Source organism: Lycorma delicatula, chromosome 4 (genome assembly GCF_047948215.1).
Source record: "Lycorma delicatula isolate Av1 chromosome 4, ASM4794821v1, whole genome shotgun sequence".
NCBI lineage: Eukaryota > Metazoa > Arthropoda > Insecta > Hemiptera > Fulgoridae > Lycorma > Lycorma delicatula.
The window spans coordinates 151262335-151284833 of record NC_134458.1 but is presented as its reverse complement, the minus strand read 5'-3'; the positions used below and the strand labels follow the sequence as shown (position 1 = coordinate 151284833).

General features: G+C 28.3%; 1 protein-coding gene across 1 annotated transcript in view; it reads right to left on the bottom strand.

The window, feature by feature from the left end:
* Window positions 1-1954: 1954 nt before the first annotated feature.
* The window catches only part of LOC142322955 (T-box-containing protein TBX6L-like), a 62634-nt gene continuing 42089 nt past the window's right edge, over window positions 1955-22499 (bottom strand). Inside the window, exons 3-6 of the mRNA XM_075362049.1 lie at window positions 22207-22480; window positions 14457-14594; window positions 7561-7678; window positions 1955-2478 (exon numbers count right to left, since the gene is read on the bottom strand). Of these exons, the coding sequence (XP_075218164.1) occupies window positions 2003-2478; window positions 7561-7678; window positions 14457-14594; window positions 22207-22480 (1006 nt within the window). The 3' untranslated portion in view covers window positions 1955-2002. The remainder of the gene's footprint in view (window positions 2479-7560; window positions 7679-14456; window positions 14595-22206; window positions 22481-22499) is intronic.

Genomic DNA, 22499 nt, shown 5'->3' with positions numbered 1-22499 from the left:
TTTAATTAAAAATCATTTTAATTTTGGTCCTGAAAGTGTGTAACAAAGTTTTAGTACAAAAAGGATTCCCAAATCAGCTGATTTGGAAGCCGAGAGTTCCAGCGTTCAATTCCTAGTAAAGCCAGTTATTTTTACATGGATTTGAATACTAGATCGTGGATACCGGTGTTCTTTGGTGGTTGGGTTTCAATTAACCACACATCTTAGGAATAGTCGAACTGAGAATGTACAAGACTACACTTCATTTACACTCATACATATCATCCTCATTCATCCTCTGAAGTATTATCTAAACGGTAGTTACCGGAGGCTAAACAGGAAAAGAGAGAGAGAGAGAGAGAGAGAGAGTACAAAAAGGATAAAATTTGCTCTAATTTTGTTTCATACTTTTTTGTTATAGTAGTTTTACAGAATCACAAAGTGATAACTAGTTGATTATCTTTTGGGTTTACCAATTAAAAATCTGTTTAACAGAAAATTTGTCAACATACTATTGAACCATTCATTAATGTACATTTTTAGAGAGATTTAATACTATGAAAAAAGTAGCCTATGAACTTCATGGGAATTTAATGTAGAATTTTCAGTGAAATAGATAAACTGTTGTGTTAACAGTTAATTGATTTTTGAGATGATCAAAAATTATTATAACAAATACATTTATATAAAAAAATTAACTTTTTATTCACATAAATTATTTTTTAACAAAAAAAAACCATTTTATTCAAGTTAAAAAGAAGTAATAAACGAAATAATAAAGTTGTAGAATGATTTGCCACTGGTATCGATGAAAAAAAAAAAAATGTGTATATATATATATATATATATACAGTACTCATTAAGTAATATACTAATACTTACAAAGTAATAAAAAAAATATAAATAAAAGATGCGGTTTTATAACAAAATTAAACATAAAATATAAAAAAATACAGTTATGTAACAAAAATATAAAAATTCTTTGGTTTCAAAAAAAAAAGTAACTCATAAAAGACTTTTCTTGTTAATATGTTACAAGATAAGAATCGCCTAGATGAGAAATACTCTAATGACAACTATATTTGTTATAACTCTGTTCTTCTTGTGTTACAAAAATTGATGGAAAAAAAATTGCTTAAATTATGAAATTAAAGGTTTACTCTTGATACATTAAAAATATTTATTTCAGTACATGAGTAGCATAATGAAATTGTGCATCAAGAAAAACTACAATACTCTGTTAATCAAAGGGTTGTTTAATACAAGTAACAGAAAATATATTCAGATGGAATACTGAAATTATGAAGTGAATTATAGCAATTTTGTTGCGTAATTAATTTGGTTAGTTAAAAAGAAATAATCATTTTTTATAGTTCTTAAAGTAATTTTATTATATGCATTTATATTAAAATAAAAGATTAACAGAATATTGATTATTATGAATAAAAGTTAAAATAAAATTATTCTAATTCTTAAAAATACAAACTTCCAGTAAAACGGATTATTTACTTTGAAAAAAAAGACTAGTCTATAGAATTATTTTTTTAATAACGCTATATAAACTCTTAATTAAAATAATTCTGTTACTAAAAAAATTCTTACAAGTTTTTTATAAAATGACTCTTTTCAAAGTGATGAAAATACCATTTTCATCTCTTAACATTTAAAAAATAAAAAATAAATATAGCTTTATTAAATTATAAAAATAATATAACATGTTAATATATTTCAAAAAACATAATATAAATAATTAAAATATATACTATAAGTAATATATTCTATTTTATTAATGATAAAATATATTAATTATAAATTATATATTTAATTATATATATATATATATATATATCAATTTATTACCATATTAACAATTTTTTTTAGAAAAAAAACATTTAAATTTTAGTAATATCTATTTCACTAATAAATAATTTGGCATTTAGAAGATTTGCCATCTAGGTAACAAATTAAAAAAAAAAATCTTTTAACATAATCTATACTTATATATATTTATAATATTAATTAATTAATTATCTTTTCTGATAGAGAGATCAATAAGGCACGGTTCAGATGATGGATTAGGTTTTACTGGTAAATAAGATAGTGGTAATTGTAATGAATGTGAATAGATGTGTGGAGGTGGCATGGGTGGAAGGAAAAGTGGTGAATAAGGCCAAAGTGTTGGACAATATGGTGGTATTACTGGATAAGGTGGTAATGGTAAATCCATCCATGAAGAATGATGTAATGTCGGTTGATGATGATTTTGATGACTGAAATAATTGTAGTGATGTTTTTGTTGAAGTCTTTCATTTAACCAATTATTAATACTATTAGGTCTTAAAATATCTTCATTATCTGACACCGGTGGTGTTACTGATCCTGTCGATGATATTCCACTGTCATCTGCTTGCAGTGCCATGATTTGTAGTTGTGGCAATGTTGGTTGTGGCGGCGGCGGCGGTGGTGGTGGTGGTGGTGGTAGTGGTACAGATTTTTCGTCTATAAAAAAAATATAGGTTTTAAACCTGAATTTGGCAAAATAGATACAATGTGTTTCAGAATGCAACTGTTGGAAAATTGACAACTGTTTATTTCTATTTCTAGAAGATGGTGAAGTATATCAGATAATGTTGAATTATATTATATTTATAGTAAATAATTGATCTTTTACCATAACCCAGAAGTAAAATATTTAAAAGGAATTTTTATTTTGTTTCTAAGATCTATAATAGGTTGTCAGAGTTTATTGTAAAAAGAAAGACAGATATTCTTATTACAATAATGGTTACTTACATTATGTTAATAAGTTTTTTTCAAAATCTTGTGCAAATAACTTTTTATTTTTTTTCATCTAAATTAATAAAATTATTTTTTTTTTCAAAATAAATAAATGAATCCAAATACAATCTTATAAGTTGTAATTAGAAGCTAAAATCCACTGGCTATATTTTTAAGTAGTGGAGCATTAAGCACAGTTTTGCATATATATATATATATATATATATATATATATATATATATATATACATGCAGAGTGTTTATTAAAACCATTTCAAGAATTCAGGGGATGATCTCCCACATCAAAATAACATAAAAAATGTTTCGTCAACATATACCTGGAAACACTTATTTTGCCAGCTACCCACCATTTTGTATTTTTAACACAGAAATTTATTTCTCAGGAATGGTTAATTGTATAGAACTGAAATTTTGTATACTGCTAGGATATCTAGAGTTTGCATGTATAAAAATAATGAACCTGATCTTTCAATCCATTACAAAATGGCAGCCATTAAAACTTTTTAATTAATACCTTTGCGACTGTTGGTTTATTTAAGTTTTATGTTAAATGTTTTACAACAAAGAAAATTACACCTTATTTATTTCCTTCCTTTTACCTTTTATTGTTTCTTTCATAAACAACGAAGTATGGCAAAAATTCTAGAATTTAGTCATTCTAGATAAAACTAAAATTCACAGAGAACCTTTGCTAACGACAGCAAAGTTCACAGTACCCAATATACTTAAAATGCCCTACAGAATGATTTAAACACTACAGTATTGTGTATTGTTGATAGCTATTGTTATATTACTACCAATTATGAAATAATTTATTGTATTTCTGTCATTAATAAAAAAAAGTATGTAAGTAATTTTTATTTTACAATTATTGTGTAATTTCCAAATTTTATTTTTTAATCTTTTAACAGCAATTTTTAACAGTAAATTTTGTTTTTACAAATTTTTCACATCACCAAAAAATAATTTGTTTTTTTTTTTACATTAAACAAGTACTTTTCAGACAAATGTAGTAATGTACTATTTCAAAATAAAATTTGAATTATTCTAACTTTCCTTTGTTTTATTCAACTTATCTTATACCATTTTGTTCAGAATTAATTAAATTTCTAAATTCTCTGGTCTTGTTTAAAGGTTTTATGTGTTTATTACCCATTTAAAAAAGTTATTGTAAGTCAAACGCAAGAAATGTTATTTTTTACCCTAATTTATTGGTTTTCACCCCAAATTTCTTGAAAACTACTGCAGATACGGTTCTGGAAACTATTATATTCAATATTTCAGATCAAAAACCATAATATATCACTAATTCTGCCCCTTAATTCACATCCTAAAAATGTCAGTATGACCTCCTTTCACCAGGGTAGCCGAAATCCAAGTGAAATATTTCACAAGCCATAACTCAAAACGAAGCATTTTAGGGCATATGTTATATGAATTTTTTTCCATTACTTCATGAATAGAATAGGTTGATGATACACTCAAATTTTTTTATACACTCTGTGTAAATATAAATATATATATCTGATATAAATATATATATATATATATATCTAAATATAAACCACTAAAACACAGTAAATATATAAGATAGATAGACTTAACACATTAATTCCAACAATCAATTTTTGCGGGATCCCACATCTTTAGTTGTTATTAAATTCTGTAATTACATTAAAACATATTTGTTTATGAATTCTAGTAACTTTTCACAGAATTTGCATATTCATCCATAAAAAATTTCAAAATTTTCATGACAAATTAACAAGTCATAAATATGTTTTAATGTAATTGTAGAATTTAATAACGACTGAAGGAGCAGGATCCTGTGAAAATTGGTATGGTAAGTTTAACTTAATTTTTTTTGTGTTTTGGTGGTTTATATTTCTTTTAATATTACATTTTTTTTAGCACAGTAGTCAGTATGTCAAAAAAAAAAAAATAAATTCTATAAAAAACTCAAAACAAGCTATGGATCTGTAAAGAAAGTTGAAGAATTTAATATCTGGGTGAAATAATACTACCAATTGGAAAGTATATAAAATGAGAGCTGTTAATAAAATTGAAAGTGCATATAGACTTACTCATTATATTTATGATAAAATGTTCCTCACCATCTATAATAAAATCAGACATTATAATACTGTAATAAAAGTAGGTGTATATACAGAATAATTTTTACTGTAAATGTTAAAGAAGTGAAACATAAAAATTCTCAAAAACGGAAGAAAAATACTTGCCTCCAATTTTAAAACTAATATCAGAATTCCAAAAAGTAATAAAGAAATTTATAAAAAATATAAAATCTCCTTCCAGGCTGCCAGAAAAAGAAGACTATCTATTTAGTCATTTCTTTAGAGTGACTAATAATAGAATATGAAAATATTCTATTATTTCTGCTGGAAGAAAAAAACAAAAATACATTGGATTGAAGCAATTAAGAACTATCTCCAAGAGATCAATGTTGCAGAAAAAATATTTTAAACAGGGATCTCTTTAGAAAGTTAATCTATAATAGAAATATTAAAAGAAGATGGACTAGGAAAGAGCTGGACCAAAGAAAGGAGAAAGAAATAAGTCGGATTATGACTCAAAACATAAAAAAATGGAAAAAAAATTTAATGTGGTCTTAAATAAAATTTAAGACTATCTAAATGGAAAAAGTGATGATAATCTCATCTCTGGGTTTTTCCCTTGAAGTACCTAATTCCATAAATGTTAAGTAGTAAATATTTTGGGCTGATAACTTTGTATTACTTGCATAACATTTTGTTTATGTACAAATATGCCATTAATTTTGTACAAATATGCCATTAATTTTGTATAAATATTTCCTTTTTATTCAATAATAATTCTAAGTATAATTTTCTTTGCAGTGGCAATTCTTTGCCATAAATAAATATGCTTTATTACTTTTAGTTTCAACTGAACACTCTTGTATAAAAATAAGTGTACTTATATGAGTGATGAAGTTTTAAAAATGATATTGTAATAGATACTGATATTATAAACTAACCTCAATAACGTGTATGTAGTTGTTTTTGTTTTCATATAATAAAAATTATATTTTTTTATTTATAAAAGTTTAAGATGAATAATTTAAAGAACATTAATTTTATTTGTATTACATGAATTTAGTGACAATGAGAGAAATTTTCTTTCATCACTAAAACAGAAGAACAATGACTTGAAAGATGAATTTGATACTTCTGAATGAATATCAGGTTATTTATGAGAAAGCAGTAAGAATTTATATGCTAATAATTTAATAAAGGTGCCAAAAAACTTACACGTGGAACAAAGTAATCCCAAAAAAAATTAATAAATAAAACACAACATTGTGGTAGGGATGTTGTCCTGCTAACATGCCATCACAGAACGTTTTACCAATTATAAGTTATACTTGTACATATGCAAATATTCAGAAATTTTAGATGTAATCATGATAAAATGGTTTTTCAAAACGAATTTTTCTATTTTTATATTTTATAATAATAAATTTTCAATTTCATTCTAAAACCAATTTTTTATTTCCTTGTATAACTTATTTTTTATCTTTTAATTTTTTAACTTCTCACAGACAAGATATGTAATTTATATTATACAATTATTACTTTAAAGAAATTTAATAAATTTACTTTAAAATAATATAAATATAACTGAATATTTTTATCCAAAATAACCAAAGATAGTTTAAAAAGAATCCTTTCCAAAATTCAGTTAAATAGACCTACCAGTAAACCAGTAAAGAACTTTACTACTGTTGCTTCTTTGGTTAGAACAATTTATTCTATTTTATTCAAGGTAACAAAAAAAAAATTTAGAAAATAATAAAAGAAATATAGGTATTTAAACACAGTAAAATGATTGACATTTCTAGGAAATTTAAATAAATGATAGGCAGTTCTAAAAAAAATTTTGTAAAGATAACGAAATCATATTGTAAAATTTGTAAAAATTACTAGTAAAAGCCATATCATACATGAAATCACATAAATAAGAGATTTATTTATATTTTGCATGTGGTTGCACCCGATCTCTGATGCACTCACCTTCTCAAATAGTAAAGTAAATAAATAATTTATCTTAAATAAAGTAATAATTAGAGTACAGCCTTTAGTAGTCAGCCTGTAAACCCCACGCAACTGAGATTTTTATCACATAATTGAGATTTTTCTCATATTCTTTGAGTGCTTGTTAGATGAACTTAAATTTCATGCAAAAAGAATGCAAAGTCTCAAAAATTTTAATCTACAGATTGGAAAATTTAATTGTATTAAATTATAAATATCATAATCAAAGCATCTCATTTTGTATTAACTGGCCATAAATAACAAATATCAGTTCTGTATTTAAAGTGTTTTTGACAATGGAGTAAATATAATATACTAAGCATCTAACAGCTAAATAAACAATTAAGCAAGATTGTAAATTCTGAGTAGTACATTAGTAACAAACTTTGGAAGTTAATGGATTGAGGAGACTTCAGTATTAACCATCCTTAAGTATTCTCCTTCAGTATTAAATATCCTGCTTATTAGATCAGTATCTGATAAGTATTTACTTTTAACAAATCATGGCCTCCACTGCATCCTACTTGTAACTAAACAATGTTTTAAAAAAATTTAAATTACCACTTCACAGTTTGACATTGTATGACCATTCCACATGTCCATTCTTTTAATTCTCTTAAATTAAATAATTTTAACTTAAGACTTTAAACTTTAAAACACATTAAAAATTATATTAAAAAAATGAAATAAAAGTATATATATGTCTTACCTTTATCAACCTCATCTTTTATATGACTTAATTTTCTCTTAAATCTAGATTGACCAGTCTCACGAAATCCTTTTGCAAATGGATTATTATCTATTTTTAATTTAGTTATTCTTTCATTCTGAAAAAAATTAAGTATTAATTGTAAGTGTTTTTATTTATTCTCTATAGAATTCATTAAACACAAACAGAATATTTTTTAGCTCTATATTTATATGTTTAGGAATTTCCTTAAAAATAAAGAAATTTCCCTTCATTTTTTAAAGTAAATGCGTAAATATGTAATAATTATAAGGAGTAAAATGATATAAATCTGAAATTGAATGATGCAAACAAAATAACATTTTAATACCCAATACAAATATAAAACAAAGAACTACTTGGAAAGGAATTATTTAATTTAAAAGAATATATGTAAGAAAAAAATATTTAATGATTTTGTAAACCTGTTTTAATTTTTACAATCTTTTATGTTGTTTGAAATTTTTGATATTATCATTTATGTATCTTGTACATAACAAAACATATAACAGTTTAAATTTATTAATTATTAAATGACTTACTTTCAAATTAATGGAATCTTTTCTTTCAAAAACCTTTTGATCTAATTATACTGATAAACATAATTTTTGTTTCCTAATGTGCAATAAATGATTTTAATCTGTTTTTTTGATGCTAAAAATGAATATGAACTAAGAATCTTTCTATCACCCACCATTTTTGAAAAAAATTTATTTTAATTAATGGGTTTTTTCATTTTTCAACGTATAGTTAACATTTTAAGCTCCTGCATTCTATTTTGTTAGCTCAGTTTTTATTGTTTAACTTTCTTAACATAATTTATAAGCTATAAATAAACAATACTAGACAAAGAATTAAATCATATCATAGTCACATATTATGACATCATATCTAATACTGAAAAGTGTGCCTTCATGGACAAGATTAATCATGTCTGTGCAGGTCAAAACATGTAGCTGAAAGCAAAGTTGTGTTGTTTGTATCAAGCACTGGATTTAGGAATGAATTAATTTTGTTCAGTCTTATTGCTGTCTTAAGTTTGTTAACACTACAGTTTCATAATGCCTTGAAATTGTGTAAATGATGTGGATGCCTTTTATTATGTGTGTGGTGAGTTTACTATAAAATCAAATAGAAAAAACATTACACCTTTAATTAAAAAAACAAATCATTTGTACTTTCAGTGTAAAATTGGTGATCAGAATAAGACGTGGGCTCCTCATATAGTATGCACTAATTGTTCTCTACATTTAAGAGGATGGCTGAAAGGTATACGGAAGGCTTTACCATTTGATGCACCTATGTTTTGTTGTGAACCAAAGGATCATGTAACCGATTGTTACTTTTGTTTAACAAGTACGTCTGGAATTTCTAAAATATCTAAACATACTGTTAAATATCCTTCATTGCAATCTGCAATCATGCCTGTACCTTACAGTGTAATTATTCCATTTCCTGAGTCATCAATGAATGTATGTTTCAAAAGTAGCGATGAAGAATCAGGCGGTACTGAAGAAGACAAATGATTTTGATTTTGAATTATCTTCCAACAAGCCACATCTTATATCACAAGGTGAATTAAATGATTTGGTTAGGGATTTATCAATTTATATTATGGTTAAATTTATCAAAAAATCAAGCTCAACATTAGGATCAAGAAAAATTTTGGGCTTTTGAAGCTGACAAAAAGAACTTTCTCAGTACTTTATTGATGAAAATAATTTCATTTATTGCACAAATATTGATCAGCTTATGTTGCACTTAGGAGAAGTTCATAAACCTGAGGACTGGCGGCTTTTCATAGATTCATCCAAGTATAGTTTAAAAGTGGTTCTACTACACAACGGTAACAAATATCTTTCGATACTAATAGCTTATGGTATTAATTGGAAAGAGACATACGATGTGTTGAAAGACGTTCTTGAAAAAATAAATTATAAAAAACATAGCTGGAACACAGCTGTGGCAATTTGAAAGTTATAACTATTTTGTTAGGCTATACTAAGTACATGTGTTTTCTTTGCAAATGGGACAGTCAAGCTAGGGATAAACGTTGTGTTACCAAGGAAAAAATGAGACAACTTAACTCTAAATGGGAAAAATATTATTCATGAGCCCTTAGTTGAACCCAAAAAAATATTTTTACCCTTCTCCGTATCACTCTAGGACTAATGAAAACTTTTGTAAAAGCAATGAAGAAGGATATTCCCGGATTTTTGTACATCAGGCAGAAATTTCCGAATTTAAATGAAGGAAAACTTAAAGAAGGAATATTTGTTGGTCCTCAAATAAGAGATTTGGTTAAAGATGATGTATTTAACCCAGTGTTAAATAATGTAGAAAGTGCACCTTGGGCTTCATTTTTAACGAAGTTTGTAAAATTTTTTTCGGCAAACAAAAATTCGACAATTACCACAATATTTTTAATCAACTTCTTACCTCATACATAGCTATGGGATGTGTAATATGTCTTTGAAAATACATTTCTTCCACTCTCATTTGGATTTTTTCCCGGACAACCTTGGAAACGTAAGTGACGAACACTGTGAACGTTTCCACCCAGACATTTCAGTGACGGAAAGCCACTATAAAGGGAAATGGAATACTAACAGGACATTAATTTGACATGTTGTAGTTGGACATTAATTCAGGATGTGCCTGAGGCTATTTATAAAAAAAGAGCATCAGTGAAATCATTCTAACACAGGTATGGCCATGCAAAATTATAAATTTTACAGATGTTACCTATATTTTTCCTTAATTTTTTTTTGGTGTAATTTACACAAAAAAGCAATTCAAGAAACGGTATCACTCTTAGAGAAACATTAAAAAATGTTTTTTTTGTCTATCAGTGTTCTTCTAGGGAAGAAAGAATATCTGTATCTAGTAGCACATTGATTTCTACAGGATTCAGAGGAGTACTACCAGATATTCCACTGAAAAAACTTGATAATAAGCTTTGAAAAATCTTTAAAAATTAGCTTAAATATAGCTTAAAAATTAGCTATATATGTATATATTTTTTTTTTTAATTTTTACAATACAACCTTGGACACATGCTTTTGCTTATATTTTAATAAGGAAGATGAGTTGTAAGTGAAACAGCAGTTGAAAAAATACCAAACCATTGCCAGTAATCAAACCTGAGACTAAATGATTTAAAAGCCAACATAACAACTGCTGCACCATTTGGTTGACTAAATTTACACAAATTAAATATTATGTATACAGGAAGTTTCAGCCATAATTTATAGGTATGTTGCTTTGATCAAAATAATGAAATAAGTTTGTATAAACATAAGTGTGTCAACATTTAGTTTTCAAGTTATAGCTGGCAAAAAATTTCTGCCACATTTCTGTTCTAAAGGTCAAATAATGTTTTATTAAAATTCTACAGATAGTACAAATTACTGAGCAAAAATTACTTTAAATTTTAAATTGCATTTAAATGCAATTTTATATGAAGAATTGTAAAAATGTCTCAGAAGTGTATCTCTAGTAGTCTGAGCAACTATTAAAACCCAAAATAATTAAATCTGAAAGCACACTTATTTTAGGTTTGTTGTAATTTACTTTGTTAAATACCAAATAATCAAATAAAACTAAAAACTAAAATTTGTAGACTTTAATTCTGAGAAAAAAATGATAAAATTAAAATCAATAAAAACCAAATAAAATTTTTTATTCAACACAAAACACAACAAAACAATTCTGAAAAATCTTTCTTTATAAATTATGGGTTAAAAGTTAGATCGACTTCTCAAAAAATAAATTTAAAACAAAACCAAATTATTATTTTAATCATTCAATAAAATAATTAAAATTCCACTTAATTAGAGTGAAAATATTAAATTAACTCAACGTCCACCTTCAGTGTCAATACATCTTTGAATGCGATGATTTATATTAGATCTTATAATAAATTTAGAAGTTGTTTTTAATTGTCAAATTAATATTCAACATAAATAAATATTTTCCTTATTTTTAGTATTATGATTATGGATGTTCTTTTTTATTAGAGTTAGGATTTTACATTCAAAACAGTTTTATATATTTACAAACACTGACATTGAACAATTAGTGATTGTTCACACTCAGACCCAGCAGTAGCTGGAAAACTGGTTGGAAAAAAAATATATATATATATGTATATATACAATGTGTCCCATGAAGGGGTATACACTTTTGATTTAGTATTACTCGCCTATTACCCCACTGATTCTATTGAAATTTTACATACCTTTTAACTAATGTTCTAAAACGTTTCTGTGAAAATTTCAACCTTCTATGGTGCATAGAAACAAAATGGGTGCTTAAAAACAAAAACATCAATTTCAGATAAACCACATTTTTATTCATTAAAAAATAGCTGGTAAAAATAATTAAAAACAGATGGTGTATTGTTGAACACCTGTTCAAATTGAATAAAACAAGTTAATAATTAGTCATAATCATGACTAATTATCTAACTGTTTTTAATTATCTAGTTCTAATTTTAATCTGTTTTTAATCGTTTTTACCAGCTATTTTGTAATGAATAGAAAATATGGTTTATCTGAAATTAATGTTTTTGTTTGAAAGCCACCATTTTGTTTCTATACACCATAGAAGGTTGAAATTTTCACAGAACATGTTTAGAACCTTAGTAAAGAGTCTGTAAAGTTTCAACAGAATCAGTGGTGGAATGGGCGAGTGATAATAAATCAAATCATATATCTCTTCGTGGGACACTATATACCCATACATCACCTACATATGAAGGTGACTATATAATCCATACAATAAACTTCTTTTATCTACATTAAAATTTATAAAACTGCTGTGTTTTATTTTTTATAATTCATACTATTTTTTTTTTAAACACTACCCAAAGATTTCCCTTTTCTCATGATATTCTTCTAAACTTTATCAAACTACTGTATACTGAATATATTTATTCCCTTTACCTCCTAGTTCAATATTTTCACTGGAATTCTTTCTCACAACCCCTTGTTTACATGACAAAACCATATTTTATTTTTTCTTTAAATTTTATAAGGGTCATTCGGAAAGTTCTTGGCTTGACAAAGAAAACACTAGATTTTTCAGAATTTAAAAAAAAAATGTTTCATATAGTCCACCTTGGAATTCAATACATTTACACCAACAACTTTCCAGCTTTTTAATACACCAGCATAATGCTGGTGTATTAATTTGTCCAACTCACCATAATAAGTGGCTACCTCAGCTTTCAGCTGATCATTTGAAATGAATTTTCATTAAGAAAGTGGTTTATTTAGGTTCAGGGAGAGGAAATAATCACTGGGAGCCAGATCTAGCAGGATTTGGTGCATGTTGAAGCACTTCAAAGCATAAGGCATGATGTTTTGCAGCAACAATCCAATATGTGTATGCAGGTGAATTAATGTGGTGGAAGAAAACTTTATTTTTTGCTAGATGTAGACATTTAGTCCGAATGTTGTCCTTCAATCTATCCAGTAGTGAGGCATAAAACTTCCTGGTGATGGTCCTGCCTTTTTCCAGGTAATCTATGGTTTTTATGGAATGAGAACCTCCAAAAAACCATAGCCATGACTTTTTCTGCAGATGAAACAGATTTGGCTTTCTTTTGCATATGTAATTTCACCTGCTCCCACCTACTTTTTGGTCTCTGGAGTGTAATGTTTCATCTATGGTTATTGAATGTCAAGGATGTATGACCAAATTTAAATCTAACAACCCATTTTTTATAATCACAAACAATTAGGAAGAATCCTTTAAAGTGGAATCTTAACTCTTTTTGTATGTTTGTCAGGGTTGAACCTTTTAAAACAAAGTGCTTTATAAGAGTTCGAATTTCAATTTTATCTATTTTTTTCCAAAAATGTCAAAACTTGTTTGCTTTTGCCACAAGCAAGCAACTAAACACACACATCTGAAACTCTGTAGCATGCCATCTAAAGGATTAATATATGACAAATATCATAGACGTTTGGTCATATTTTTGCCATCTCAGTACTGAGATGGCAGTATAGCAGTATATGGCAGATGTTAGCAGTATAACATCAGCTGCTAAGGTCATTAACCAGTAATAAATATCAGCAGCTTACAGTAACAAAAAATGTTTTCTAGTATCAATACTGGGAAACATGTATGTTTTAGAACATAAATTACTGTGATTTGTTTTAGTTTGTTAACTACTGCTGTTTGTTTAACTGCTTCAGATGTGCAGTTATCTGCATATCTGATGCAGATGCAATTACCTGGAATCAAAAATCCAACTTAATCAATTTTTTCCCTATTATGGCCAATTCTTTCTATTTCTAATCTGCTTTTCATTTTAATTCCTCTTCTATCTCATCATGTTTTTTTATCATATTTTTCAAATTGTTGTTTTTATCAAGTTTGTACAGTTTGCCATTTACTTTCTTCCTGTCCTGAAATAACTCCAAACTTCAGCACAGTATTTTAAAATTAATTTATAGGTTGCCTTGAGTAAGATTTCTTTAAAGTTTCTTGACATCGCCTACTTACTTTATATAAATTTTTTCGCAGTCTTGGTAAAAATACTTCCTCTAATATTCTCCCTGATAATACCATTTACTTCTAATTCACTATCCAAAAAAATTACAATTTTTTAACAGGTATTTTCTTTTCTGATACAGCCCTTAATATTGAGAAGGGTAGAAATATTACTATACCTTTATTTCTTATATTGCTTTATACTTTTCATACTATAATGATTTACAAATTTAATTAACCAATATAAGTTTTAAAACTGCTAGCATATTTATAAGCAATAATATAAAAGGAAAGAAGAAAATTTATAATATTTTAAAGAAAAACCCACGTCATTAAAATGAAAAATCATATAAAAAATGTTAAATGTTATATCTTACTTGATAAGCTGTTACAGCAATAAATTCAGTTTCTTTAAAAGCAAATGTAGCAGTAGGACTCCAACGTACAGCTAAAACGTCTGATGCCATTACTACATGGACACATGGTAAGTACTTATGCATTGATGTCAATACTACCTGTGGGAACAAAACAATAAAACTTATATACTAAAATGTATAAGAATAGTAATAGGAGATTGAAGAAAACGATTACAAAGAAGAGGAATTAAAGGAATAAAGTTTGGGAAATCAGCGATAGAAGTGATTGTCTGACTTATGCCTATGATATTGTGATTCTATCAAGAGACAACAAAAATACAGATAGAAATATTATTACTGAAAATAGATGGTAAAGTCTAATTACAAATTTCTTTTGAAAAAGAGAAGTTAATATCTATATGATACTACTATTATCAATACTGGGAAACATGTTTGTTTTAGAACATAAATTACTATGTTTTGTTTTAGTTTGTTAAAACTGCTAAAGAAGTGTGTGTAAATCTTCATTTGTTCAAAATCTTAAATCTCCAAAAGTTCTTCACCGATTGCTTTGAAATTTTGACATAATGTTGCATTTAAATTCGAGTGTGTTTTTATATACCTAAGATGTCACACTTGTGGCAGGTAAAAACATTCTTTTTTTAAAAACAGCGCTATCTGTTGGATGTAAAAGCAACACACGCTATACTAAATATTTTACAATCCCATCTCAATGTTTCCAAATGTGTGTCTGCTATAGCTTAAAAAACTACTGGACCAATTTACGCATGGGGAAAAAGGGGGAAAATCAAAAAGGTAAAAGGTAAGAAGGGGGAAATGGAAAAAATAAAAGGGAGAAAGCAGGGGAAAGGAAATGGAAAGGGGAAAAGAGAAAAGGGGATGGGAAATGTGGGAAGGAAATGGGGGAGTAAAGGGAAAGTGAGAGAAAATGGAGAAATGGAAGGGAATGGGGAAAGGAAATATGGGCAAATGAAAATAGGAAAAAGTGAATGGGGAAAGTAAAGGCGGAAAGGAGAGAGGTGGAAAGGGAAAAGGGTAAAAGGGAGAAAAGGAAAGGTTAAATTTTGTGAAGTTCTGTAATGTTCATTTTGCTAATGTTTTATCAAACTTTCAATTGTTTTCATTTAATCTATATATATATATATATATATATATATATATATATTCAAATCTAACAATGGCATAGAATTGCTGGGTCTGCTAATTAAAAATTGAAAAGATAATACCAGAGATAAGAAAACAAAATATAGAAAAATTAGAAGAGTTGAGAATGGTTAGGAAAATCTAGTACTCTCTAAAAAAAAAAGCAAGAAAAAGAGAAAGAATTTATCAGATTTGCCAAAATACATACAAGAAAGCACTATCCATCAGTGCCAAGACAAGACATTATGAAACTATAGTTAAACCAGAAGCATTATATGCTGTAGTATTTTTACCGCAAAAAAATGAAGTTGACAATGGAGATGATTAAAAAGAAAAAAAGGAAAATTTTGAGGAAGAATCTAGGACCAATTAGAATAAACTGAAAACATAAGTTGTAAAGCATTAAAGATTATTAAGAAAACTGAAAGAATATCAACAACAATCAAGAAGAGAAGATTAATAATCTATGATCACATTAAAAGAATAGATGAAGATAGATTAAAGAAGCTAATGGATTATTTTGAAAAACAGAAAATGACAAAATGGATTAAAGAAGTTAAGGAAGACATGGAAAAGGAAAATTTATCTGAAAAGGGAAATGTGAATATCTGAAGAGATGTAGAAAATAGGAGTGATTATAGAGATATGATAAAAGGAATAAATGACCCTCAGGTTAAAAAGAAAACATAAATTTGAATTTAAAATGCCGAGAAGAAAGAAACCACATATTCTTAAGATGCAGAAAATATCGGGAAGAAAAAACATCAAAGGATCAACGTATTAGAAATTGCATAAAATAATTTTTCAAATGTAGTTAATATATCTTACATTTTGACGTGTTTTTTTTTTTTTGTTGAATACCTCTTTAGTAATGATATTCTTTAATTATTTATAATCATATTTATTTTCTAGGTTTTTATACTCAAGTTACTTCAAGAGTGGTGAAATCAACTCTTTTATAACTGCTACATACATAGTAGTCTCATCAACCTGAAAGCTTTGGTTTGAACCTTATAAATGTTGTTTTCTAAGTGAGATATATACATACATAAATTTAACAAAATGAAATTCCTTCATAGTATAGAATTAAATATGTTTAATTAATAAAATTTCTTTTTTTTTTTTTTGTCTTCAGTCATTTGACTGGTTTGATGCAGCTCTCCAAGATTCCCTATCTAGTGCTAGTCGTTTCATTTCAGTATACCCTCTACATCCTACATCCCCAACAATTTGTTTTACATACTCCAAACGTGGCCTGCCTACACAATTTTTCCCTTCTACCTGTCCTTCCAATATTAAAGCGACTATTCCAGGATGCCTTAGTATGTGGCCAATAAGTCTGTTTCTTCTTTTAACTATATTTTTCCAAATGCTACTTTCTTCATCTATTTGCCGCAATACCTCTTCATTTGTCACTTTATCCACCCATCTGATTTTTAACATTCTCCTATAGCACCACATTTGAAAAGCTTCTAATCTTTTCTTCTCAGATACTCCGATTGTCCAAGTTTCACTTCCATATAAAGCAACACTCCAAACATACACTTTCAAAAATCTTTTCCTGACATTTAAATTAATTTTTGATGTAAACAAATTATATTTCTTACTGAAGGCTCGTTTAGCTTGTGCTATTCGGCATTTTATATCGCTACTGCTTCGTCCATCTTTAGTAATTTTACTTCCCAAATAACAAAATTCTTCTACCTCCATAATCTTTTCTCCTCCTATTTTCACATTCAGTGGTCCATCTTTGTTATTTCTACTACATTTCATTACTTTTGTTTTGTTCTTGTTTATTTTCATGCGATAGTTTTTGCGTAGGACTTCATCTATGCCGTTCATTGTTTCTTCTAAATCCTTTTTACTCTCGGCTAGAATTACTATATCATCAGCAAACCGTAGCATCTTTATCTTTTCACCTTGTACTGTTACTCCGAATCTAAATTGTTCTTTAACATCATTAACTGCTAGTTCCATGTAAAGATTAAAGAGTAACGGAGATAGGGAACATCCTTGTCGGACTCCCTTTCTTATTACAGCTTCTTTCTTATGTTCTTCAATTGTTATTGTTGCTGTTTGGTTCCTGTACATGTTAGCAATTGTTCTTCTATCCCTGTATTTGAACCCTAATTTTTTTTAAATGCTGAACATTTTATTCCAGTCTACGTTATCGAAAGCCTTTTCTAGGTCTATAAACGCCAAGTATGTTGGTTTGTTTTTCTTTAATCTTCCTTCTACTATTAATCTGAGGCCTAAAATTGCTTCCCTTGTCCCTATACTTTTCCTGAAACCAAATTGGTCTTCTCCTAACACTTCTTCCACTCTTCTCTCAATTCTTCTGTATAAAATTCTAGTTAAGATTTTTGATGCATGACTAGTTAAACTAATTGTTCTGTATTCTTCACATTTATCTGCCCCTGCTTTCTTTGGTATCATAACTATAACACTTTTTTTGAAGTCTGATGGAAATTCCCCATTTTCATAAATATTACACACCAGTTTGTATAATCTATCAATCGCTTCCTCACCTGCACTGCGCAGTAATTCTACAGGTATTCCGTCTATTCCAGGAGCCTTTCTGCCATTTAAATCTTTTAATGCTCTCTTAAATTCAGATCTCAGTATTGTTTCTCCCATTTCATCCTCCTCAACTTCCTCTTCTTCCTCTATAACACCATTTTCTAATTCATTTCCTCCGTATAACTCTTCAATATATTCCACCCATCTATCGACTTTACCTTTCGTATTATATATTGGTGTACCATCTTTGTTTAACACATTATTACATTTTAATTTATGTACCCCAAAATTTTCCTTAACTTTCCTGTATGCTCCGTCTATTTTACCAATGTTCATTTCTCTTTCCACTTCTGAACACTTTTCTTTAATCCACTCTTCTTTCACCAGTTTGCACTTCCTGTTTATAGCATTTCTTAATTGCCGATAGTTCCTTTTACTTTCTTCATCACTAGCATTCTTATATTTTCTACGTTCATCCATCAGCTGCAATATATCGTCTGAAACCCAAGGTTTTCTACCAGTTCTCTTTATTCCGCCTAAGTTTGCTTCTGCTGATTTAAGAATTTCCTTTTTAACATTCTCCCATTCTTCTTCTACATTTTCTACCTTATCTTTTTTACTCAGACCTCTTGCGATGTCCTCCTCAAAAATCTTCTTTACCTCCTCTTCCTCAAGCTTCTCTAAATTCCACCGATTCATCTGACACCTTTTCTTCAGGTTTTTAAACCCCAATCTACATTTCATTATCACCAAATTATGGTCGCTATCAATGTCTGCTCCAGGGTAAGTTTTGCAGTCAACGAGTTGATTTCTAAATCTTTGCTTAACCATGATATAATCTATCTGATACCTTGCAGTATCGCCTGGCTTTTTCCAAGTGTATATTCTTCTATTATGATTTTTAAATTGGGTGTTGGCAATTACTAAATTATACTTCGTGCAAAACTCTATAAGTCGGTCCCCTCTTTCATTCCTTTTGCCCAGCCCGTATTCACCCACTATATTTCCTTCCTTGCCTTTTCCAATGCTTGCATTCCAATCTCCAACTATTATTAAATTTTCATCTCCTTTTACGTGTTTAATTGCTTCATCAATCTCTTCGTATACACACTCTACCTCATCATCATCATGGGCGCTTGTAGGCATATAAACGTTAACAATCGTTGTCGGTTTAGGTTTTGATTTTATCCTTATTACAATGATTCTATCGCTATGCGTTTTGAAATACTCCACTCTCCTCCCTATCTTCTTGTTCATCACGAAACCTACTCCAGCCTGCCCATTATTTGACGCTGAGTTAATTACTCTAAAATCACCTGACCAAAAGTCGCCTTCCTCTTCCCACCGAACCTCACTAATTCCTACTATATCCACATTCACCCTATCCATTTCCCTTTTTAAATTTTCTAGCCTACCAACCTTTTTTAAGCTTCTAACATTCCACGCTCCGACTCGTAGAATGTTATTTTTTAATTTTCTGGTGACCCCTTCCTTAGTAGTCCCCACCCGGAGATCCGAACGGGGGACTATTTAACTCCAGAATATTTTACCAAGGAAGGCGCCTCCATTATTGTTATGTGAAAATGCAGAGCCACATTTTCTTGGAAAAAAAGCAGCTGTAGTTTTCCATTGCTTTCAGCTGCGCAGTACTCAGAGGACTGAGTGATGTTGATACGGCCGTTTAAGTCGTCCTGACTCACGCCCCTAACAACTACTGAAAGAGCTGCTGCCCTCTTTCAGGAAACATTCCTTAGTCTGGCTCTCAACAGATACCTCTCCGATATGGTTGCACCTTCGGTCCAGCTACTCTGTATCCCTGAGCACTCAAGCCCCCTCACCAACGGCAAGGTCTCATGATTCATAGAGGAGGATAAAATTTCTAAATTATGAAAAGTAAAAATTTGATTTAAATGAAGGTCTGAAAAAGGATATTTATGAGTTTTCTATGAACTTAGAGGTTCAGTTAATAGAAAATTCTTTTTCTAATATTGGTTTAAATAAAGATACTGGAAGAACGTTTTTGTGTAATGAAAAAATTGACTACCTCATATAAATTACCATTGGAATCAGCTGGCCCTCACACTAAGTTGCCATTGGCTGCTTAGTTGAGGAGGCTAGTAGATAGGGGGCTGCCTATTTTCTTAGTAATTCATGAAAGAGATTTCAATGAATTGATTTAGTAGGTTTGTTGATTTTCAAGCCAAAAATTTTATTCATAGGCCCCTCTCTCTCTCTCACTGTGTGTATGTATATATATATATATATATATATATATATATATATATATATAGTGAAAGAGTACCACAGTGAGAGAGTATATACAGAGTACTACATTTCCTTATTTATCTAAATATATATATAAGCAAATACATTTTAAGTGAATGATATTTTCATACTCAAAACTTAAAGAAAATTGTTCAGTTTCATCCCCCAGTCGCATCACACAACTGAAAGTAATACAGCCTTTTCTTCAAAAAGTCAGTTAAAAAAAAAAATACCTTTGCTATACTAGAAGTGTAAGATAGTACTATCACTTGTATTGCAAGTGATAGGATCACATGTTTAATGATAATATTCTGATAAGTGAATAAAATATATTAGCATAGAACATGTAAAACTAAATAATTAAAAAATAAAAACATGCAAAAAATGTTTTTTTAAAGAATGCTTTAATCTCAAATATATAAAAAAAGTAAAAAACAAAAAAAAATTAAACTGTAAAAAACATTGGTATTAAAAATATAATTATAGGGCATTCAAAAAGTGAAAAGAAATTTAAAATTTGTTAAAAGCTGTTAGTAATGATGAGTGATTCAAACTTTTATTTTTAGTTAGATAAAACCAACATTACTTTGATGTTTAGATGACTTAAAAAAAGTATTTTTTAATGTTTTTAAAGGATTTAAATAAAGTTCTTTTTAAAAAAATAACTGTAACTTATATTTTTGTAAAATAGGTTGTAAAAGTAGTTTGGTTTCATTCACTCAATTTCATGGAACCGTTAATAAAGAGTAACTAACAATCAAGGCAACATGATATAGACTACTAAAATACAATAACACTGTCTTGATATATACACAAAAATAGATTAAGTAATATTTTTTGTAATACCACATTTTGGTACATTTTTATGTAATTTATTTGTTTGTTTTTAATAAAATGTCAAAAAATGTTTGGATTTTCATGGGATAGACTGGTATGACCATTTGCCAAAAAAAAAAAATAAATAAATAAATACTAATAGCATGTACTAAAGTTGTAATCAATGTTTTGACTTTGTTGACGCTTGGGAACCAGCTGATCTCTGGCAGAGTGGTAGCATCTTGTCCTTTCATTGGAAAGTTCTGAGTTTAAGTACCGATCAGGAATGGAATTTTTTCACATGCTACCAAAAATGAATTATTATAATTAATTGGCCGTTGCTGTAGGGTACCGCTAAAATAAATAAAATATACACAAGGAACTCGGCTAACTCTCCTTCAGTCAGTTATAAAATTCACCACATCTATACATAGCTCCAAGGGAACTGATTGTAGGTATTTAATTTTCTTATTAAAAAACAACCCGGTTTATTAAATTTGGATTAGGTTGTTGGTATTTTTCATCTTACTTTACATCCTTCAATATCCAGGATGATATTTCATGAGATATTCCAAGTAGAATCAACTGTTTGTACAAGGGATGTTAAATTGATTCTAATTAATTATTATTTTCTCCATTTTTAGCTTTAGAAAAATAAAAATCCATTTTAGAAATAGTCCATTTTTTTTATTTTATTAAAATTTATATTCATATTTTTCACACATTTTGCATGAATCTGATTGACAGAATATATTCAAAAAATCAACGAATAAAAATAAAGAAAATAGTTCATTTTTTATTAAAAAAATTGGTAAAATAAATTCATATTTCCTGACACTAGTATTAATTGAATTTTGAATTGTTATCAAGTAGTCTAGCTTCTTAAGCTATAAAATAATGGGATACTCGAATAAAAGTTTAAAAAAATTATTAATACAGCATATTGATATAAAACTAAAATTATTAAAAAAAGTAATAAAATAAAAGGAACACACACACAACTCACGTTGCCGTTTAGGTCAAATGTATGATTAGTTAGTTTAACTTTATTAAAAAGTACGCTTTGTGACATCCAGTGTCTACCAACAGCTGGTGAATCAGGATGGGCATACAATCGTGAAGATGAAGAAAACTGTGGTTCAGCATTTCCAAGCGCAATCCACTGCACACCATTGAATTTGAACCTTTTATTATTAGATAAATTAAATTCTAATAATATAAAATATCTGGCATCAGGCTCTAATCCAGTTATTTCAAGTCGTAGATAAGGAAACATTCTCCTGAAAAAAAGAGAAAACA